This window comes from Anser brachyrhynchus (assembly GCF_964034855.1).
Source record: "Anser brachyrhynchus genome assembly, chromosome: 3".
Classification (NCBI taxonomy): Eukaryota; Metazoa; Chordata; class Aves; order Anseriformes; family Anatidae; genus Anser; species Anser brachyrhynchus.
In genome coordinates this window covers 63,669,600-63,686,723 of record NC_137696.1, presented here as the reverse complement: position 1 = coordinate 63,686,723, position 17,124 = coordinate 63,669,600, and the positions used below count along the sequence as shown (strand labels likewise).

Genomic DNA, 17,124 nt, shown 5'->3' with positions numbered 1-17,124 from the left:
ATGTCTCTCTGCAACATTAGGAAGAACCCTATTCCTTTGGCATGGAGATTTGATAAATTTTTAGCAGCAAATTATATTAACCAGACCTGGCTATGAAAATACAATCGTGCTTTTGTACAAGACATACCGTGCTAGCGACAAACATTGACATGGAGACTGCTCTATTTAGATACAGTCTCAAGGGATTTGATGCAGGAATGCACAATATTCTATCAGAAAGTTACAAAGTTTTGAACAAAGATTTGTAAAATGGATTGAAACTCAGTCACTGCAGTCAAATATATCATCACTGACTGCACTTAGTTGGGATGAATTATTTTAGTAAGATCATAGAATAGCCAGAATTATGTACTGTTTTATCAAACAGTGCCATTAGCAAACCTGACAGAATATAAAGAATTAACTAAATCCCTGCATGGTACAGAAGGATGCTGCAACCACCTCTGAACATACAAGGAGAAAAATCCAAATGCACTGAAAGGTTATTGAAATACCAGTGAAAAGAAGTGGGGTTCAATCTGGATGAATCATACATCTAGTAAAAACAAAAAACAAGCAAACAAGAAAACAGTTACCTACTGATCAAGAAACAAGTACTTAGATAATACTCATGAAAGACATTTAGAACTCCTGGACCGTGGCAAAAATAAAAAAATAAATGCAAAACAGGATGATTAACTTTTAATCAGCACCCCAAACAAGAACGTTCAGGAGAAAAGAGAAGTCTCCATTTTCTAATCTTTTTTCTGCAATGATGACAGTGAAAGAGATGGCAGGATGCTGTGGGCATTTTGGTATTTATTTATTTATCTTTCAAACATGCTGCAAGAGAGGTTGAAATCTGGGCAATCTAAGTTTTCTATTTTTTTCACTAAAATACATTATTTCATCAGTTCCTAACACACTGAATAAACACAGCCAAAGAACCTACAGACCGCTTACGAGGTCTGTAGGATTTCCAAGGAGAGCAGTGGTAACTCTGAATCACACAAAAGCAGCCTAAATCCAGCACTCAGGAACAAGCCTAGGAAACTTATGGTAAAATAGTGGAAGTGTTATTATACAAATTAAATATCTTTTTTCTATTCCTATACTTCATGCATACATACATATATATCTTAATTTATTATTCATTGCAGCTACTTTTAGGCTGTCTCCATGCTAGGAGGTTCAATTGTGATTATTGATGAAAATTGATTTTTGATTGTTGATGAAACAGAATTTTTGCAACTTAGGCTGACTCAAAGCTGTTACATACCTTGGAAAAGCAGTAGCTGCACAAGTAGTGGGTGGCAGCAGGAAAGGCGCACTCCCCCACAGAAAAGCAGAATCAGTCAAGAACGGCATTTCTTTAGGACCAAAGGCAAAGCACCTGACAAGCTGTGCCACAGACACCGCAGCACAAGGCCACACGGTCACCAGGATAAGTTAGCCCATCTAAGTGTTCAGGCACATGGAGCTCGGACACCAGTGGAAACTGAACTACCTTGGATGTGTTTGGAGTATAATCCTTATGCCAGATTAATACATTCTGAGTTACACTTTACTAAAACAAACACAACAAAGGATCTTTTCATGTGCTTTCCATTACATTGAATAGGAGCATGCAAGAAACTGGCCTGCACCCACTTCAACTCTGACAGGTTAAGATGACATACAGAGCTCGTTATCTGCCCCTTCGTGTGGAACTGATGGCAAAATTTCGACCAACTTTGATAGCAAAGAGTGTGAGCCAAAGATGGTAACAAAACTTTCACAAGCATTATCGCAGAGATGCACCTGACAACATCAGTAAGATAGAATAAATAAAACAGGCATATCTCAGGCTGAAAATATGAAAGATGCAACAGCAACAGCATTTAATCCTCAGTTCCCAAAAATACTCACAACCCAATCTCCCCTTCCCCAAAACATGAATGAGACTGAAATCAATTCCCAAACATGTAAGTCACACACGTGCACACACACACTCGCACAAACAGTTCAGGAGCGTGAGGAAAAACATGTCACACTGCTCAAGGTTAAACCTCATGGCCCCCAACAAAACATTCATCCTTTCCAACCTTTGCCACTCCTGGAGGAGAAAAACGTCCTCCAGATGTGCTCTCATGGGCAGCCACTCCACACTCAGGCCCAAAGAAAAGTTCAGGATTTTGCTTGCCAGATTTGCTGTGGTGGGCTCCATCACTCAGATGGTGCCTGCATTACAGCTCTCTGAAGCCTCAGCACACTACCACGCAAGGGGAAGTCAGCACCTCGGCTGCTACCGATCCCCCTCAGCACCCACCTCTCTGTACCAGGCACTGGATGCTACCAGAGGCCAAAGGCAGCAGCGTGGTGCTCTTATGCAGCCGTATGGTGCTCTTATACAGCAGGCTGCCTGGTGCCCCAGCACCCTGAGAGATTTACAAAGTATGGACAAGATGACCAAGAGGTTATGCAACGTAACATGAGCTGAAGCAAAAATAAAGACACACTGGCAGGCTTAAATAAGAGAAAACAGGAATATAGGGTAAGGATGACCAGCTGTGAAGGAAAGGGATCAAACATGAGAGAAACTAATGATAAAAGTTTAAAAATAAAGAAAAAAATACAAAAGCTGCACGCTGTGGAGCCCCAGGCCGCAGCCTGCAGCAGCCCGGACTGCTCCGGCCCAGAGGTGGCCACAGCCCTGCCCTGGGGCCCTGCTCAGCTCTCCGCTGCCAACCCTGCAGCCTCGGATCAGTGCTCAGGAAAACCTCCTGCTGCGGCTTCTGTGCCAAGGCAGGCAGCACCAAGCTCTCAGGCTCGGAAGCGTTTTGTAACCGGTTCCTCCTGCCTCTGTTTTTGCAGGCCGCGAGTGCCCTCAGCCTGTTAATACGCTGCTCTCCAGGATACTGGTTTTCAGTGGGTTTACACCCGATTCCATCCGCCCCCCCAAAGTGACCGTTTTTGTAGCTTGATAGGGTGTGGGACAGGGGAAAGGTTGCTTTCCAGAAGGTGCTTTCTTTTTGAAAAAGTTTGGAAAATAAAAGGTATTGATGTCTAACGACAATAACAACAACAACACCCTCAGATCTCAATATAGTAAAGGATTTACCAGAAAAGACCACATCATTACGACCTCCTTAATTGCACGACTGAAGAGGAAGGGACAGGAGCAAACACCACTCCTGCCTGAAGGACACAGAGACACCCATGTTGTGGCTTAAACCTATCAGCTGGTTACAGGCAGGAGTCAGGATCTCCCTCCACTTCATCCAATAAACCTACACCTCATAACACCATACAGTTACAGCTCTAACACCTCCTTCCCTACAATTAATAGTATCGCATTATTCGGGTTGGCCCTCACACCCATCCTCAAATAGAGGGGTCATTATAGCAGAGAAGGTTTGCCACTGAAACAGAAAAAAATGTGGAAAGAAAAAAGCAAGAAAATTCAAAGGCATTTAGGACACTGTGGACATTCTGTTCCATGCTAATATTAGTGGCAATACAGCATAGAATTACACCACTAGCTTCAAACATCTCAGCAGATCTGAAATATGAATTATTTATGACAGATGGAGAACAGAGGAGGTGCCCATTTTCTGCACTGGCTTCCTATCCCCGGCTTCTCTCCCTGCTCATTAGAAGTGATATTAGCAACTCTAACTGATAATGACAAACATAATTTTTTCTTTGTTTTTAACCAAACTTTAATCAATTTCGTGGTACAATTCCATGCCAGCTATTTTTTCCAGATTGCCAGGATCAATCAAAATGAGTCAACGAATTATTTCTAAGAACAAAAGGCAGAGGTGGAAGGGACTGCTTTGATCCTGTTAAAGTCTGAAGACCTCCAAATTTCTGCCTTCCCCACATTTGGATGCAGCAAGTCGACACCTGGCCATGAGGCTTGGATTCAAGGATGTTCCTCCTCTCAGTCTCCACGCTAAAGCACGCCCAAGCTATGGTGATATCTATGAACTCTTTGAGAAGGAGAAATAAGTCACATGTGACCCACAGAGTTGCTAGAAATCTGTGACAGATTGGACATCACAACATAAGTCCAGAGTGGTGGTGTTTCAGCTTTGCACAAGCAGGTCTTATATACAAATGCAGGATATCACATGAGCTTCAGACCACTCACTGGCAGCAGAAAGACTTTCTCTCCAATCCTCTCAGTAATTTTCCTTCTGGGTCCACTGATTATAAAGCCAAAGAGAGAACTATTATTTTATATTCCAATTACCTGCATGACGAAGGTCACTACATTTCCCCAAATTCCCATTTGGCCGCAGCTCTACTAAATTAAATCATTCTTAAAGATTTTCCAGAGGCCAAGAATTCAAACCACTTAGTATACCAGGTCAATTAGTCTTAAAAGCACACACCTTATTTTGGCTAAAATTCATCTAACTGTATTCTAAGAATGCCAAACAGGGTGTTTACACTCTAAGTACACATAATCTTTTACTTCTCCTCATTATTCATGACAGTCCCAAAGCAAATTTACAGCAAGGTTTTAAAAATAGCATTAATATTCTTAAGGGCTGTATTAAGACCCTAATTAAGATAGTATATGAAAGTTTCCTGCTTGTGAGATGACAGATTTAAACTATGCAGTCACAAAACTCCTTTAGGAATTTATTTTAACACTACAGTTCGGGAAATATAGTTGTCATTCCTGCTTCCACACAAGGTATTGAGACATCACGGCAGGTATTTGGTTATCTTGGTGCGTGCTGTTGAGTCACGTTTAGGACCCAGCTGCTCAGGGGACACTGCAGTTCACACCTTGGCCCCACAGATGCATGCGCTCACCACTTCGCAAAGTGCTTTCCAAGATGACAAGTGAGGCACCCAGGAAGGGAGGAGTCTTCAGAGAAGCAGGCAAAAGCTTTGCTTAGGTGACCTTCCTCACTTCATGCAGCACCTCCTCAGCAGCAGCAAGAGCAGGATCTCATTTCTGATGAAGGGTGCAGCTGCTTTAACACTGATAACAAACTCTCAGTCAGCATTGCTCACCGTTCACTGCTCAGCTTGCAACTTCTGTAACAACACAGGCTGAGTTTATCAACCTCATTTTTCTCCTACAGCCCAGATTTATCCGCAGGGTAAATCCACCCTGTATGCCAAAGCTGCAGGGATCAAAGCCCATCTTTGAACAGACTCTTCCAGAATCCTCTGATTAGACACATCAAGAGCTGACACTTCTTACTGACTTTTTTGGAGTTGTGAGAATTCAGCTTGCCATCAGTTAGGCCTACAGTTTTCTGGGAGCAGTGAATTAAGGAAGCCCAAGCAAGAAATAAAATGTGATAATTCTGACCCCACAATTTTGTATTATCAGTCATGAACATAAATTTTGCTTTAATGCATTGATCTTGAGAAGCCACACAGGATATATTACAGTTGAACTGAATATTAACCATAGCCTCTTCCTCTGCCCTGAGCAAAAAAGGAAAAGACAGTTCCAACTTCTCAGTAAGAGTTAAACCTTGATTCAACTTAAACATTGCTCCCTTCAGATGTTAATATACACCGCTGACATTTTCTTTTCTTAAGAAACACCACAAAGGCTTCTCACTTGAAACAATCTCCATTTAACAACACACATCCTAGTGAGTCCAGATTTAACTACACTGACAACTCATTATTGAAAGCGCTTGTGTGCTCTCAGTGACCAAAGCTGCTCTGGCAGACTTCTCTCTCTGGATTTATCATTAACATTTACATTCTCGGGCTGCTAAATAATTCAGTATAGCATTTAGCCTTATGTCCTTGCCTCTCTACCCAGAAGCTGCTCTCACTGTTTACTGTATGTTCCAGCAGCAGGGAAGAAAAACCTGTCTGGACCCTCAGTGCTTCCTCACACTCTGCAACTGAGAGGGAACTTTCACTCTTGACATAGAAGTTATTATTTTTTTGTTGGAAAAGTGCTTATTAGATACCTAAATACAGGCGGTTATTTATCCACATGGAGCCAGGACGATGTGGTTTCAGCTTCCCATGCAAATTCCCCTTTTAATAATCCTAATGCGGGGAGCTCTCCAATCAGAGCGCTATCAGCCACGGCGCCCTGATACCTGATGCCAGCTTTGCTGGTAATGTAGGCCACTGAAGCAAATCCAGGGAGATTGAGTTGGAAGTGGAGAGAGAATCAGAGATCTGTTTGCATGGCTTCCTGACGGGGGGTGGGGGTCTAATTTTTTATTTATTTTTTTCTTTCCTCGGTGCTGGAAAGGAGAGATACAATTTCCAAGCGATCATTAGCTGAGAGCAGCCCAGCTGGGTTGAGGCTGGGAGGCGGGGACGTGGCGGCAAGCAGCGAAGCAAGGTGGAGGCACGAAGGCAGAAGACCAGGTAGATGAAAGCATGAGGTGGCTCCTAGGCAGCAACTGGAGGAAATTCGGACATGCTGACAGGGGGAACTACGACTGGCTAAACAATGAGACAAGTGGGCCACTGCTGGAAACAGAGCTCCAGGTCTGTACCCTCCTGCTCGTGTTTGTGGCACCTCCTTTGACTTTGCATGTGTGTGTATGTTTGTACAGTGCCTCAGTGTATGTACATAGTTAATACATGGGTATCGAGCTGTATCAAAGCAGTAATGCGCAATTACATAGCATCAAGGCATTTATTTATTGCTGTTAAGTTCTTTTCACCACAGATATGGTGAAAAAAAATAAACATCAGAAGGAAAACCTTGCTGGAGTGGCAGTTAAAGAAGTTTCTTTCTTTTAAGCATAATGCATTCTGTTATTCCTTGATTTCTTTTCTTTTAAATACGTGTTTACTCTTTGGGTCTGGTCCTATGAAGCCTTTCTACAGATGTTTAGAGTCCGTAGCAGGTGGCAATGAACTCTTGTTCTCTAAGCTGTGCGCTGATTACTTCTCAGAGAGAGGATCACAGGCAGGCAAGTGGGGGGAGGGAAGTAGCCATCGGAGATGAAAACACAGCCTGCTTTTCTGTCTTTGGCTGGGATGCAGAGAAAGGGTTTCTCTGATGAGGAATAAAAATTTCAGGTTCATATATACCCCTAGTAAATGTCTGAGGCAAGTAGCACCAGCAAATAAACTGGCCATGCTACTTAGCAGTCAAGTATATTGTTGTAAAAGGAAAGGGGGTAGGAGTGGTTGGGGGCAAAAAGGGAGAGAAAAAGTAGTTTTTGAATGCCTCTATGATTTTAATAGTCTACCTTATCAGTAAGACCACCAGAGTTTGAATGGCAACATCTTCACACCCTGAAACTGGTTTTGTCTGACAGCTGGAAACAGCAGCACCAGCAGCACATTCTAATAAGTATTTGAAAATGCAGTGTAAATCTAGGATCTCTTTAAAATTGTGCTGTTATTACCGTATACAAAAGCACATCAAAATGTTTTTCTGTTCGCCAAAGTTTAATGTTTTTTGCTTTTTACAAGCAATAACGAATCAGCTTTGAGAAGCAGAATGGAACTTAGAAAAGCACCTATGCATGGGCCACAGCCTACTGAGTTCAAAGGAGACTTTGCTCCAAATCCAGTTAAAACATTCAGAAGTACCTGTTCCTTGATTCAGCTTCAAACGCCATATCAAACTATTAGCATAAATATGGACTATATTTAAAAAGTCATGTAAATAATGTTCTAAGTACCCTAGCAAATCATTCACATAATAAATTCTAGCACCAATCAAACAGCCACTTCAATGGGAATTTAAGCAAGCCAAGCAAGCTCTTTTTATTTTATTTTTTCTTTTTCTTTTTTTTTCCCCCCTATCCTTACACAAAAGCTTCCTTTAAACTCATGTTTTATGTTATTAGGTCATTCCCTTCTAAAGTAGGTACTAGGTTTCTTTTGTCTATACTAAAAGTTCAATTCCAAAACCATTCAATTACTCATTACAGAAATGCCACACAACTCTGCACTCTCCATTTCATTCCTTTATCAACAGGCATGAATAAAAGCTCATCTAAACTGATATGGGTCATGTAATCTGTAAGCTGGCAACTGTACATCTTCAGCATGATAAAAAAAAAAAAGATGCAGGCAGACAGATTACTAATGAAAGGCTTTACTACTTCTAAAATACTGAACACATAGAAGAAAACTGACCCTTTGCTTCTGTCCTCAAAGGTATAAATTAAAAGAATGATTATGATGGGAAATAACCCCCAATGGCCAAACCATCCTACTAAAAATCAGTTCTAGGAAAACAGAGGACTTTTTAGAAACTTAACTCCTTTTACAGCTGCACACTTTTCTGCTTTCTCCTCTTTATACAGGCTGTTTTCCCTGTGTTTGTGTGTCTGTAGCTTATCTCAGGCTGGAAGTCCGAGTCTTGTTTATGTCAATTAAAAAATCCACAGTAGTTGCTCATGGTAACACAGGCAGAGCATACAGACCTCACCTGAAGCTGTAGTATCAAAAGAAACCAATCAAGGAAATGCTACCAAGTAATTCCCTAAGTCACTTAATATGCTTGCTTTGGAAAATTCCAGATGTTAAAATTTTACTTTTGATATGTACAGCAGTTGGTTAATTTGCTTACATTTTTCAACGACTGAAGATTCAGTTTCATTTCTAGAACATTTATTTTCCATTTCTGGCACTTATTTTCCAATACCTATAGCCACCAGCCCATTGTTTCTTTTGTAGCTTTAAAGCTTCAGAAAAAATGTTTATTTAGTTTAATTATAGTTTTTGGTTCTTACAGCTATAAGATTTTCCAAGTCTTTATGTCAAGATCTTCATAACATTCTTCAGTAGCTCCATAACCGCTCCTCTCAGAAACAGGCACAAAAACACAGCAGAAAAACAGTGACCAACACCGCTCAGTTGTCTCCCAGTACTTTTGGTGTGTTTGGATATACCTACAAAATATTAATCAGCTGCAGTAAATACTTCTTGAGCCACATCTTGATGTAAAACCAGTTACGTACAATGCTTGGCAGAAGGTAATATCAAAACGTACAGTAAGTCACTGTGATTTATGCTTCAAGTTACGGGCATCTGCAAATTTGCATCTACTCCATCAGTCCCTCCTCTTTTTCCTGCCATCCTGTGGATTCTCAACAACCGAGCCCCTGTGTGAGGCCATGTCTCAGACCAGGAAGCACCAGGCAGCTGTAACACTAGGCTGTGCTTCCCCCAACACGTGAAGGATATGGCAGTGGTCCTTGGCTATTATTTAAAATATAAGCTTCCTTCCAGTGAAATTCACTGGGATGGTGCACTGGTCTTAAAGGTAAGATAATCAGGGCTTCATATTCCTTTTACAGGTACACTCTTTGCTGGGTGAAAAACTGGCTGAATGGCCAGGCCCAGAGAGTGGTGGTGAACAGAGTGAAATCCAGCTGGCGACTGGTCACGAATGGTGTTCCCAGGGGTCGGTGTTGGGGCCCATCCTCTTTAATATCTTCATTGATGATTGGGATGAGGGAATTGAGTGCACCCTCAGTAAGTTTGCAGGTGACACCAAGTTGGGGGAAAATGTTGATCTGCCAGAGGGTAGGAAGGCCCTGCAGAGGGACCTGGACAGGATGGGTTGATGGGCAGAGGCCAATGGGATGAGGTTCAACATGGCTAAGTGCTGGGTCCTGCACTTTGGTCACAACAAGCCCATGCAGCGCTACAGGCTTGGGGTAGGGTGGCTGGAAAGCTGTGCAGAGGAAAAGGATGGGGGGGGGGGGGGAGGGGGAGGGGAGTTGTTGGACAATGCTCACCTGAACATGAGCCAGCCGTGTGCCCAGGCGGCCAAGAAGGCCAACAGCATCCTGGCTTGTATCAGGCATAGTGCAGCCAGCAGGAGCAGGGAGGTGATCGTCCCCCTGTACTCAGCTCTGGTGAGGCCGCACCTCGAGTACTGTGTTCAGCTTTGGGCCCCTCACTACAAGAAGGACATCGAGGTGCTGGAGCGTGTCCAGAGCAGGGCTATGAAGCTGGTGCAGGGCCTGGAGCACAAGTCCTGTGAGGAGCGGCTGAGGGAGCTGGGGTTGTTCTGGAGGAGAGGAGAAGAGGAGGCTCAGGGGAGACGTTATGTGCTCCCTACAACTACCTGAAAGGAAGGTGTGGGGACATGGGGTTCAGCCACTTTTCACAGGTAACTGGTGACAGGATGAGAGGGAATGGCCTCAAGTTGTGCCAGGGGAGGTTTAGGTTAGAAATTATGAGACAATTCTTCTCAGAAAGAGCAGTCAGGCATTGGAATGGGTTGCCCAGGGAGGTGGTGGCATCACCATCCCTGGGGGGTGGTTAGGGAAAGGTTGGACCTGGTGCTTAGGGACATGGTTTAGTGGGTGACATTGGTAGGGTGATGGTTGGACCAGATGATCTTGGAGGTCTTTTCCAACCTTAATGATTCTATGATCCTACTAGCCTCATATATCAAACACTGGCAGTCTCACCTTCTGTCCTCACCAACAACCACAACAGTGCGCAACTCACAGATCTTAAGAACAACACTTGAATCTGATCAAAAGCTTGCTCCCCACAAATTAAACCCAAAACTTAAGCCTCAGAAATGTACTCTTCATGGATCATGAAAAGTGCTGTACAGAAGATCAGCTCTTTTAAATATCCATTACTAAAGCACTGCTAGCGTAACTGTACGAGGGAATCTCAATATCCATAATGCACAGAACTAACACAATTCTTTCTTCATTTCTTGTGTACTGTTTTTTGTACCTTCTAAGACCAACAACAACAAAGTAGCAAACTTGATAAGAAAAAATCTCCTCATTTTATTAAATAATTTAATGTCTACATTAGAGTAATAGATGAACATTTTCTTCCAACTCTGCTGTTTCTTGTAGCTCATTTAATGGTGAGGTAAGACAACTGCTTGTACTGCCAGAAACTCTTTAATAAGAAATGATCAGTGGATATGAGACAATTCTTTAGTATGCATATCTGTGGTTAAAAGACAGCTGAGGAAAAAAAGCTTAATAGTGAATCCATGATATTTCAATGTATTTTAAAATGACTTTAACAGGTTTGGCCTCAGACCCACAGTACCTCAGTGGAAAAAAAAAAAAAAAGCAGAAATCTCCTCTACACTATTTGTTTTGCTGTAAAGTAAAACCTACTTACTTTTTTTTTTTTTCTTAAACATGACCACATACTAATAATTTAATAATATGACTATGCAGTGGAGAGGTAACAAATGCACGGTAGGTAATCAGTTGAATATAGGTTACAGTGTGGTTTTGTAGCTAACAGAATGACCATGATTTTTAATAAGCAGAGAAAGTACTAGTAGACTGAAGAGGTGTATCAGTTACTACCTTTTTTTTTTCCCCCCAGAAGCATTGCTGCAAACAGCCTATTTGTATTCCTGTTCCAGATAGTTTGAGGAAAGAACCACTAGAATTATCCTGATTTGAAAGTAACTGCCTCCATACAAAAATAAATCTGAAACATTGATCTGTTTAGTCTCACCATGAAGATGTGAAAAAGCAATCTGATTACTCTTCAAGTACTTGCAAAGGGAATGATTGATCATAAATGACATTTTAGATCCCTATTCTAGACTAAACTGTGAATGAGATCTAGTTATTAGAAACTAGATGGGAAATCAGATATATTAAAATTTGAAAATTAAACTAACACAGCTGAAGATCTCAAATGTTATTAAAAAAAAAGGAAAAAAACACCACCACCACCACAACACTAGCTTGTAACTCCTATTAACACAACAGCATGGTTCAGAAGGTGTAGTACAGAGGTCTTTTGTGCTGTATTGTTCAAGAGATTAAGCTGACAAGCCAGTCACGGCTGCTACCAAGACTCCCATAAGTTCTTTTTCCACAGTTTTAAACAGGGAAAGTGATTCCTGGATAGCTGGCAGAACGAGTGCAAGAAAGGGCCCCAGTCCACGCTGTCCTGACACACCAAGTTTGATTTGGGGCTGGCCTTTAAGAATATAGCAACCAAAGAACAGGTATAGTAGGCAGTAGGTCCTGATGAAAGAGGCAGTTGTCACAGTATTTGTTCATTAAAGTAAACAGTAGAGTTTTCCAAATAGAACAAAACAACACTAGACAGTGGATCATTAGCCCTACTCCTCTGCAATTCAGTGTTGTCTCAAGTTTTAAAAGTTTAACCTCTCTTTTCCAAAGAGGGCTAGTCCCAGCATAATTCAAGAGTAATAAAGACGCATACCAAAATACATAGAGTTCCCGTCTGTTGTTCCCCTTCCCAAGGAGGTGGGTTTCCCCATCTTCGTGTCTAGTTGTCACAAGATTTTGTTTTAATGGGTAAATAGAATTTGACAAATCACTAGCCTGCAAAACGTATTGGTGAGTGCCACTAATACAGGCAGAAAATAACTTGGGAATGCATCAGATAGTTCACTGCAGGGGGGGATGGAGAATGTATTTTCTCTCTGATTAAGGGGTCTCCAGGAATCCAGTGCACTATCTATTTGCTTTAATTACAGAGCAGACAACAGATAAGTTCAACCAAAGAAGACATAGAGCCATTTCTGTGCATCATATTGCCTGCCACCATGATGCTCTTCCTGGCATTCCTGCTGCTCTTCCTTTACCGCCGCTGCCAGCGCCCCACCCCACAGGGGCAGATCTTCAGCATCGACCTCCCTGAGGCCCTGCCTGAGCACGAGGTGCCCAATTTCCTTTCCGTGCTGCCCTGGACCAGTGAACAGAGTTTCCACTACTCCACTCTGCTCCCTGATGCCACATTCCTCTCTGTATGTTTGCCTCCATCCTATGAGGAGGCCACCATGAAGACTACCCTGGATGATGCTCACATTGAGCTCTCTCCAGGTCCAGTGCCTCCTTATGAAGAGAGCATGGCACATCCAGCAGCACCAAATAAACTTCCTACAGAAGCACCTTAGCTGAAGCATGCGGCCCCTCACGGCACAAACATGGATCTGCTATGGCCTTTAAAATTAGCAAAAAATCCAAATGAGCCAAAGTCAGTGAATTATGAAGGAAGAAACTTGAAGTAACAGGGAATGAGCCTTTTCACCTCATTCTAGGATTCTCTATCTTCCACTTGTAGCAAGGCTACATGCACAGTGTGACAGCAAATCAGTTCTAGGCTGTTAATGTTGGAATTTGAGAAAACCGAGTACGTCATACAACGATTAAACTTACAGACAGATGAGAATCTGCCCATCTGAAATCTCTCAGCTGCCAAGAAACATAACATTGATGGTTGGACTTCATGATCTTGACTGTCTTTCCCAGCCTAGATGATTCTATGATAAGTTATGCTACAGATTCAGCAGTCACAAAAAGGGCTCCTGGCACGAATCTATTCCAGTTTGCTTTTTTTCTACTTCATGTGTTTATTTTTAATTGAATTTCTGACAAGCTGATTTACTTAATCAGCATGTATAAACATTGCATATCATTCTGCAGTGCTCTGTAATGAACACAGCTCTCAGGAAAGCAAATAAATCTCTAAAAAAAATTCCAGGAACTGTCCCCACAAGTTCAACTACGGACTGTTGTTAAAGGCTGTCTTTTACTACAGTTGAACAATGAGAAGGACCAGAGAAGACCTGATCATTCTGGGTGAGGAAGACTCAGGCACCATCACACAAGAGCATACCCACACTATGGCTGCAAGCCAAGGTCTGCAAGGTCCTAAAGTTCTAGATTACTGGCTTGACTTATTTTTCAATTTACAAGTCTAAAACAGTAAACCTTGTGACCTTTTGGTACAGTGTGTAAGAGAATTGGGGAAAAAATAAAATGAAATGCATGAAAAGATCTGGTTTCTATTTCAAAACAGCATTATACTCACTTCTTGACCACTAGAGCAAAGTAAGTATCATTCAGATGCATTGGTGCCAGTTCTGTTTTTCAGGAGGGCTTGCACATGGTTACTTTTAGGCAGTGGCGTATCTTTAACTCTTTCTTACAGGATAGCACTTTCACTATGCTGACAGATGCTCTTGTTCTGAGCATCTGGAAGGTGGCTATCATGAAACCTGATGATTTTATGTATTTTGACAGCTTCTTCCTTGCAGGTGTGAGCTATTCTATGATTCTACGATTATCTGTGGCTTAACAACATATATATGACCATGTGTAGTCTTGGTACAACTCCTAAAACAGGAGCTGTTTTGACTTGCACTGTGTGATTATAGCAACTTTCACAAGTTGTCAATATGAGCTAGTGTAGAAGTCATCCTGCTTTGTGAATGTACTACTTTTTTTTTTTTTTTCTTCTCTTAAGTGTAACAATAATGGAAGAATAAATCATCACTATTTGGTAGAAGAGAGACCAGACACTTTTAGGTAGTTAAGTTTCACGTTGCTATGTCAAGAGTGGCACAAATCATACCACCAAATAGTCCAGGTCAAAATTGATGATACTCATATGGTTCTCTTGAAATAAGAAAAAAAAAAAAAAAAAGAAGAAAAAAACCACTGTGCCCTTCATAATTCAGAAATGGCACCATTTTCTTAAACTACATTTTTGAGAACTTTTCCTTTTCTAATGCCTACTTTTGGCTACCAGACGGTGAGAACAGTGGCAGCTGTTGTTTTGGATAAATGCAAGCGCAACCAACCATTTTTCTTTTCAGACCATATATGGGATGAGTTCCTAGTATTTACTAATGCATTTGAACATACTGTATTTGAACGTAGTCTCCTTGGATTTTGTTTGCCTCCTTAATACTTGGTACATGCAGTTGTTGCCAGCTACATGGAAAGCAGAGTACCAAACAACATATACTTGCTAATTAGCAAGGTTAAAAGGTTTAACACTCAAAGAGAATCACTTCTGCCTCTTGTGTCTCTATATTCCACTAACTCCAAAAGAATTGTACTGGTATGCTTAAAAATTCAGCCTTGATTGTATCAAATTTAGTATATTTTGCCTTAAAACATCTGCTATGTTCTGAAATTAGTTACACTGTTCTTCAGCAGGAGTTCTTGATTATTCTTACCATGGTAGTGTCTGAAACCCAACCCCAGGTTCATTATTCTAAACTGCTCTCCAGTTATTTTGGTTACAATTCAGATAACTTCTTCAGTGCTATTTCTTGTGATCAGGACCAACATACTTGTAGAACTACTCAGGAATTGTGAGTGTTCGTCTCTTACATAGTATTTATCGGGAAAGTCTCAAATCCTACCTTAGACAAATAGTTTCTGTTTGTTAGCTGTACTATAGACAATTAAGAACACGTACTTTCTCAAATTCAAATTAGCAGTAATACTGCCATGTTTACAATTGCTTTTTCTAATAGACTTCCCCCCCACACCCCATCTATAATTGGCATCCCTTACCTCATTCCAACACAGTTTTGTGTGGTCTTGCATGTTAATTTTCCCTGGTAGTTTTTAACCCAAGCAGCATCTCACTCAAATCTCCACTCCAAAGTAAAAAAAAAATCCAGTAAAGCAAAATATAAATTATAAAATAATAATAAAAAGAATATTTCTTATGCAAACATTGTGAAATATTGATCTCTATCGCCTAGCAGCTACCACTGATCATATCAGCCTGTGATGACATACCGGGCAGTAACCATAGAACTACTGTTAGTGCTGTTGGTTGCTGACCAGTGACCGTGTCCTTTGAAGCAAACGTAGCTCACAGTCTACAAAGAACTCATGTCCAGCTTGACAAACCTGAAAGGTGAAGGTTTAGAGTACACCATCTAAAAGAAAGGCATTAGAGTTTTGGCTGTACACAAGACTGAAATATTAAGTTTTCAAATACATAAAAGGTAACTGCAAACAGAATAAAATAATCCTTCATACTTTATGCCTACAGCAATCTGGACTAGTACTAGAAAGCTTAAATTGCAGCAAGACTACAAAAACGAATTTCTAAAAGCAATCCACAGTCTAAAAGGGGAGTGAAGCACGGGCATCACCATCTCTGGACATACAAAGAAGTTAGACAAACTTCTGTCAGGAGTGATAAAGAATGTTAGCTGGAGCGAGGAAGATGTAGGTGTCTTCTCTGGGACCTTCCCTGTTTCTACACCACAAAGGTATAGTTATCTACAATGATGATACCCATTTTTGCAAAGCTAAAACCACTCTGTCATTATAATGCCAATCTGCTTGTTTGGCACAAATTGTGTTCTGCACAATTCATCTCCCGGGTCCCAAAAGAAGACCGCACAAGTGGGCCTTCCCAACACTAGGTGCCTCTCCACTATGCAGAGGCAGAGATTAAACTCCCACTTTATTGAAAACTCATTTTATTTGGCGAAAGTGGACACGACACCTAGCAGCTCTGTGGAAGGAGACTGATTTTCGTTGCAGTTGCACCTCAGGAATTCACAATAACCTTCATGACGGCCCGGGGCAGGGGCAGGGCCCGCGCCTGACAACAGAAGCCGGCAGCGATGGCAGCATGGCTGCAAGGCGAGCTCAAGATGGCGGCGTAGGGCTGCGGCCGCCATTTTCACACATCCCCCTCACTGAGTTCACCGCGTTAGTCCGCAGGTGTGGCCTCTGCCAGCTTCATCCCCGGGTTGTGTAAGCTGGCAGCAAGGCTCTCTTTCCACGGGTGCGTGCCCCAAGCAGCGAGACAACTGCTGCTGAGTAGTCATGAACACCTTGGGTTAACTCACACATGATCAAATGTCCTTAGTGGGACAAGGATCCCCCCCCACACACACCCTTTTAAATTTGGTTTCTAGGAGATGTTTCCCTTTGCATGTCAAGTTCCTGGAGAAGGGAACAGAAAAATCTCAAAGCCATTCAGGAACTTTAGAGATGTTGCATGGTAGTTTTGGACCAAGCAGCAGCTTCTTCCAAGAAAATCCAGCATTATATTGAACCATTAAGTGACCTTCTGGTAAATCAGTGCAGTTATAAATATTTAATACCAAAATAATAGTTTCCCTCACTGAGTACTCCCATTGCTTTTGGGCCCCTGCAGAGCTTGCTCCTACATCCCCTACCCTCACGCCTTTCTCTGAAGGTGCCCATGCGGGTGGCCAGCCCTGATCCACACATACCCCAACAAGAGAATGGCAGACGTTACAAGGCATTTCAAGTAGCTAAAGAAGTAACATATATACTGATGATTGAATTTAGCTGCTACCTATGCTAACACTGTAGCTATATAGGAAATAATACAGCTGAGGAACATCACAGATAAGGGGTCATGCAACAGCTAAGTAAAATTGCTGACCAAGACAGCAGTTACTAAGGCAGCCATTTCACAGAT

At 41.8% G+C, this 17,124-nt stretch overlaps 1 protein-coding gene and 1 long non-coding RNA gene across 2 annotated transcripts in view; one reads left to right on the top strand and one right to left on the bottom strand.

The window, feature by feature from the left end:
* Nucleotides 1-17,124, bottom strand: part of LOC308192562 — a 34,775-nt gene that overhangs the window by 15,363 nt on the left and 2,288 nt on the right. The gene's annotated exons all lie outside the window — the stretch shown is intronic.
* On the top strand, nt 4,496-15,215 carry SMIM28 (small integral membrane protein 28). The gene is made up of 2 exons (XM_080586262.1): nt 4,496-6,453; nt 12,389-15,215. Exons 1-2 carry the CDS (start codon nt 6,343-6,345, stop codon nt 12,806-12,808), a joined length of 531 nt encoding a protein of 176 aa, XP_080442388.1. The 5' UTR covers nt 4,496-6,342; the 3' UTR covers nt 12,809-15,215.

Bases quoted from the DNA above. Each gene is read 5' to 3' on its own strand.
- SMIM28 (XM_080586262.1), top strand. From the start codon at position 6,343: ATGAGGTGGCTCCTAGGCAGCAACTGGAGGAAATTCGGACATGCTGAC. The intron at 6,454-12,388 runs GTCTGTACCCTC...CTTTAATTACAG, and splicing joins TGCTGGAAACAGAGCTCCAG to AGCAGACAACAGATAAGTTC.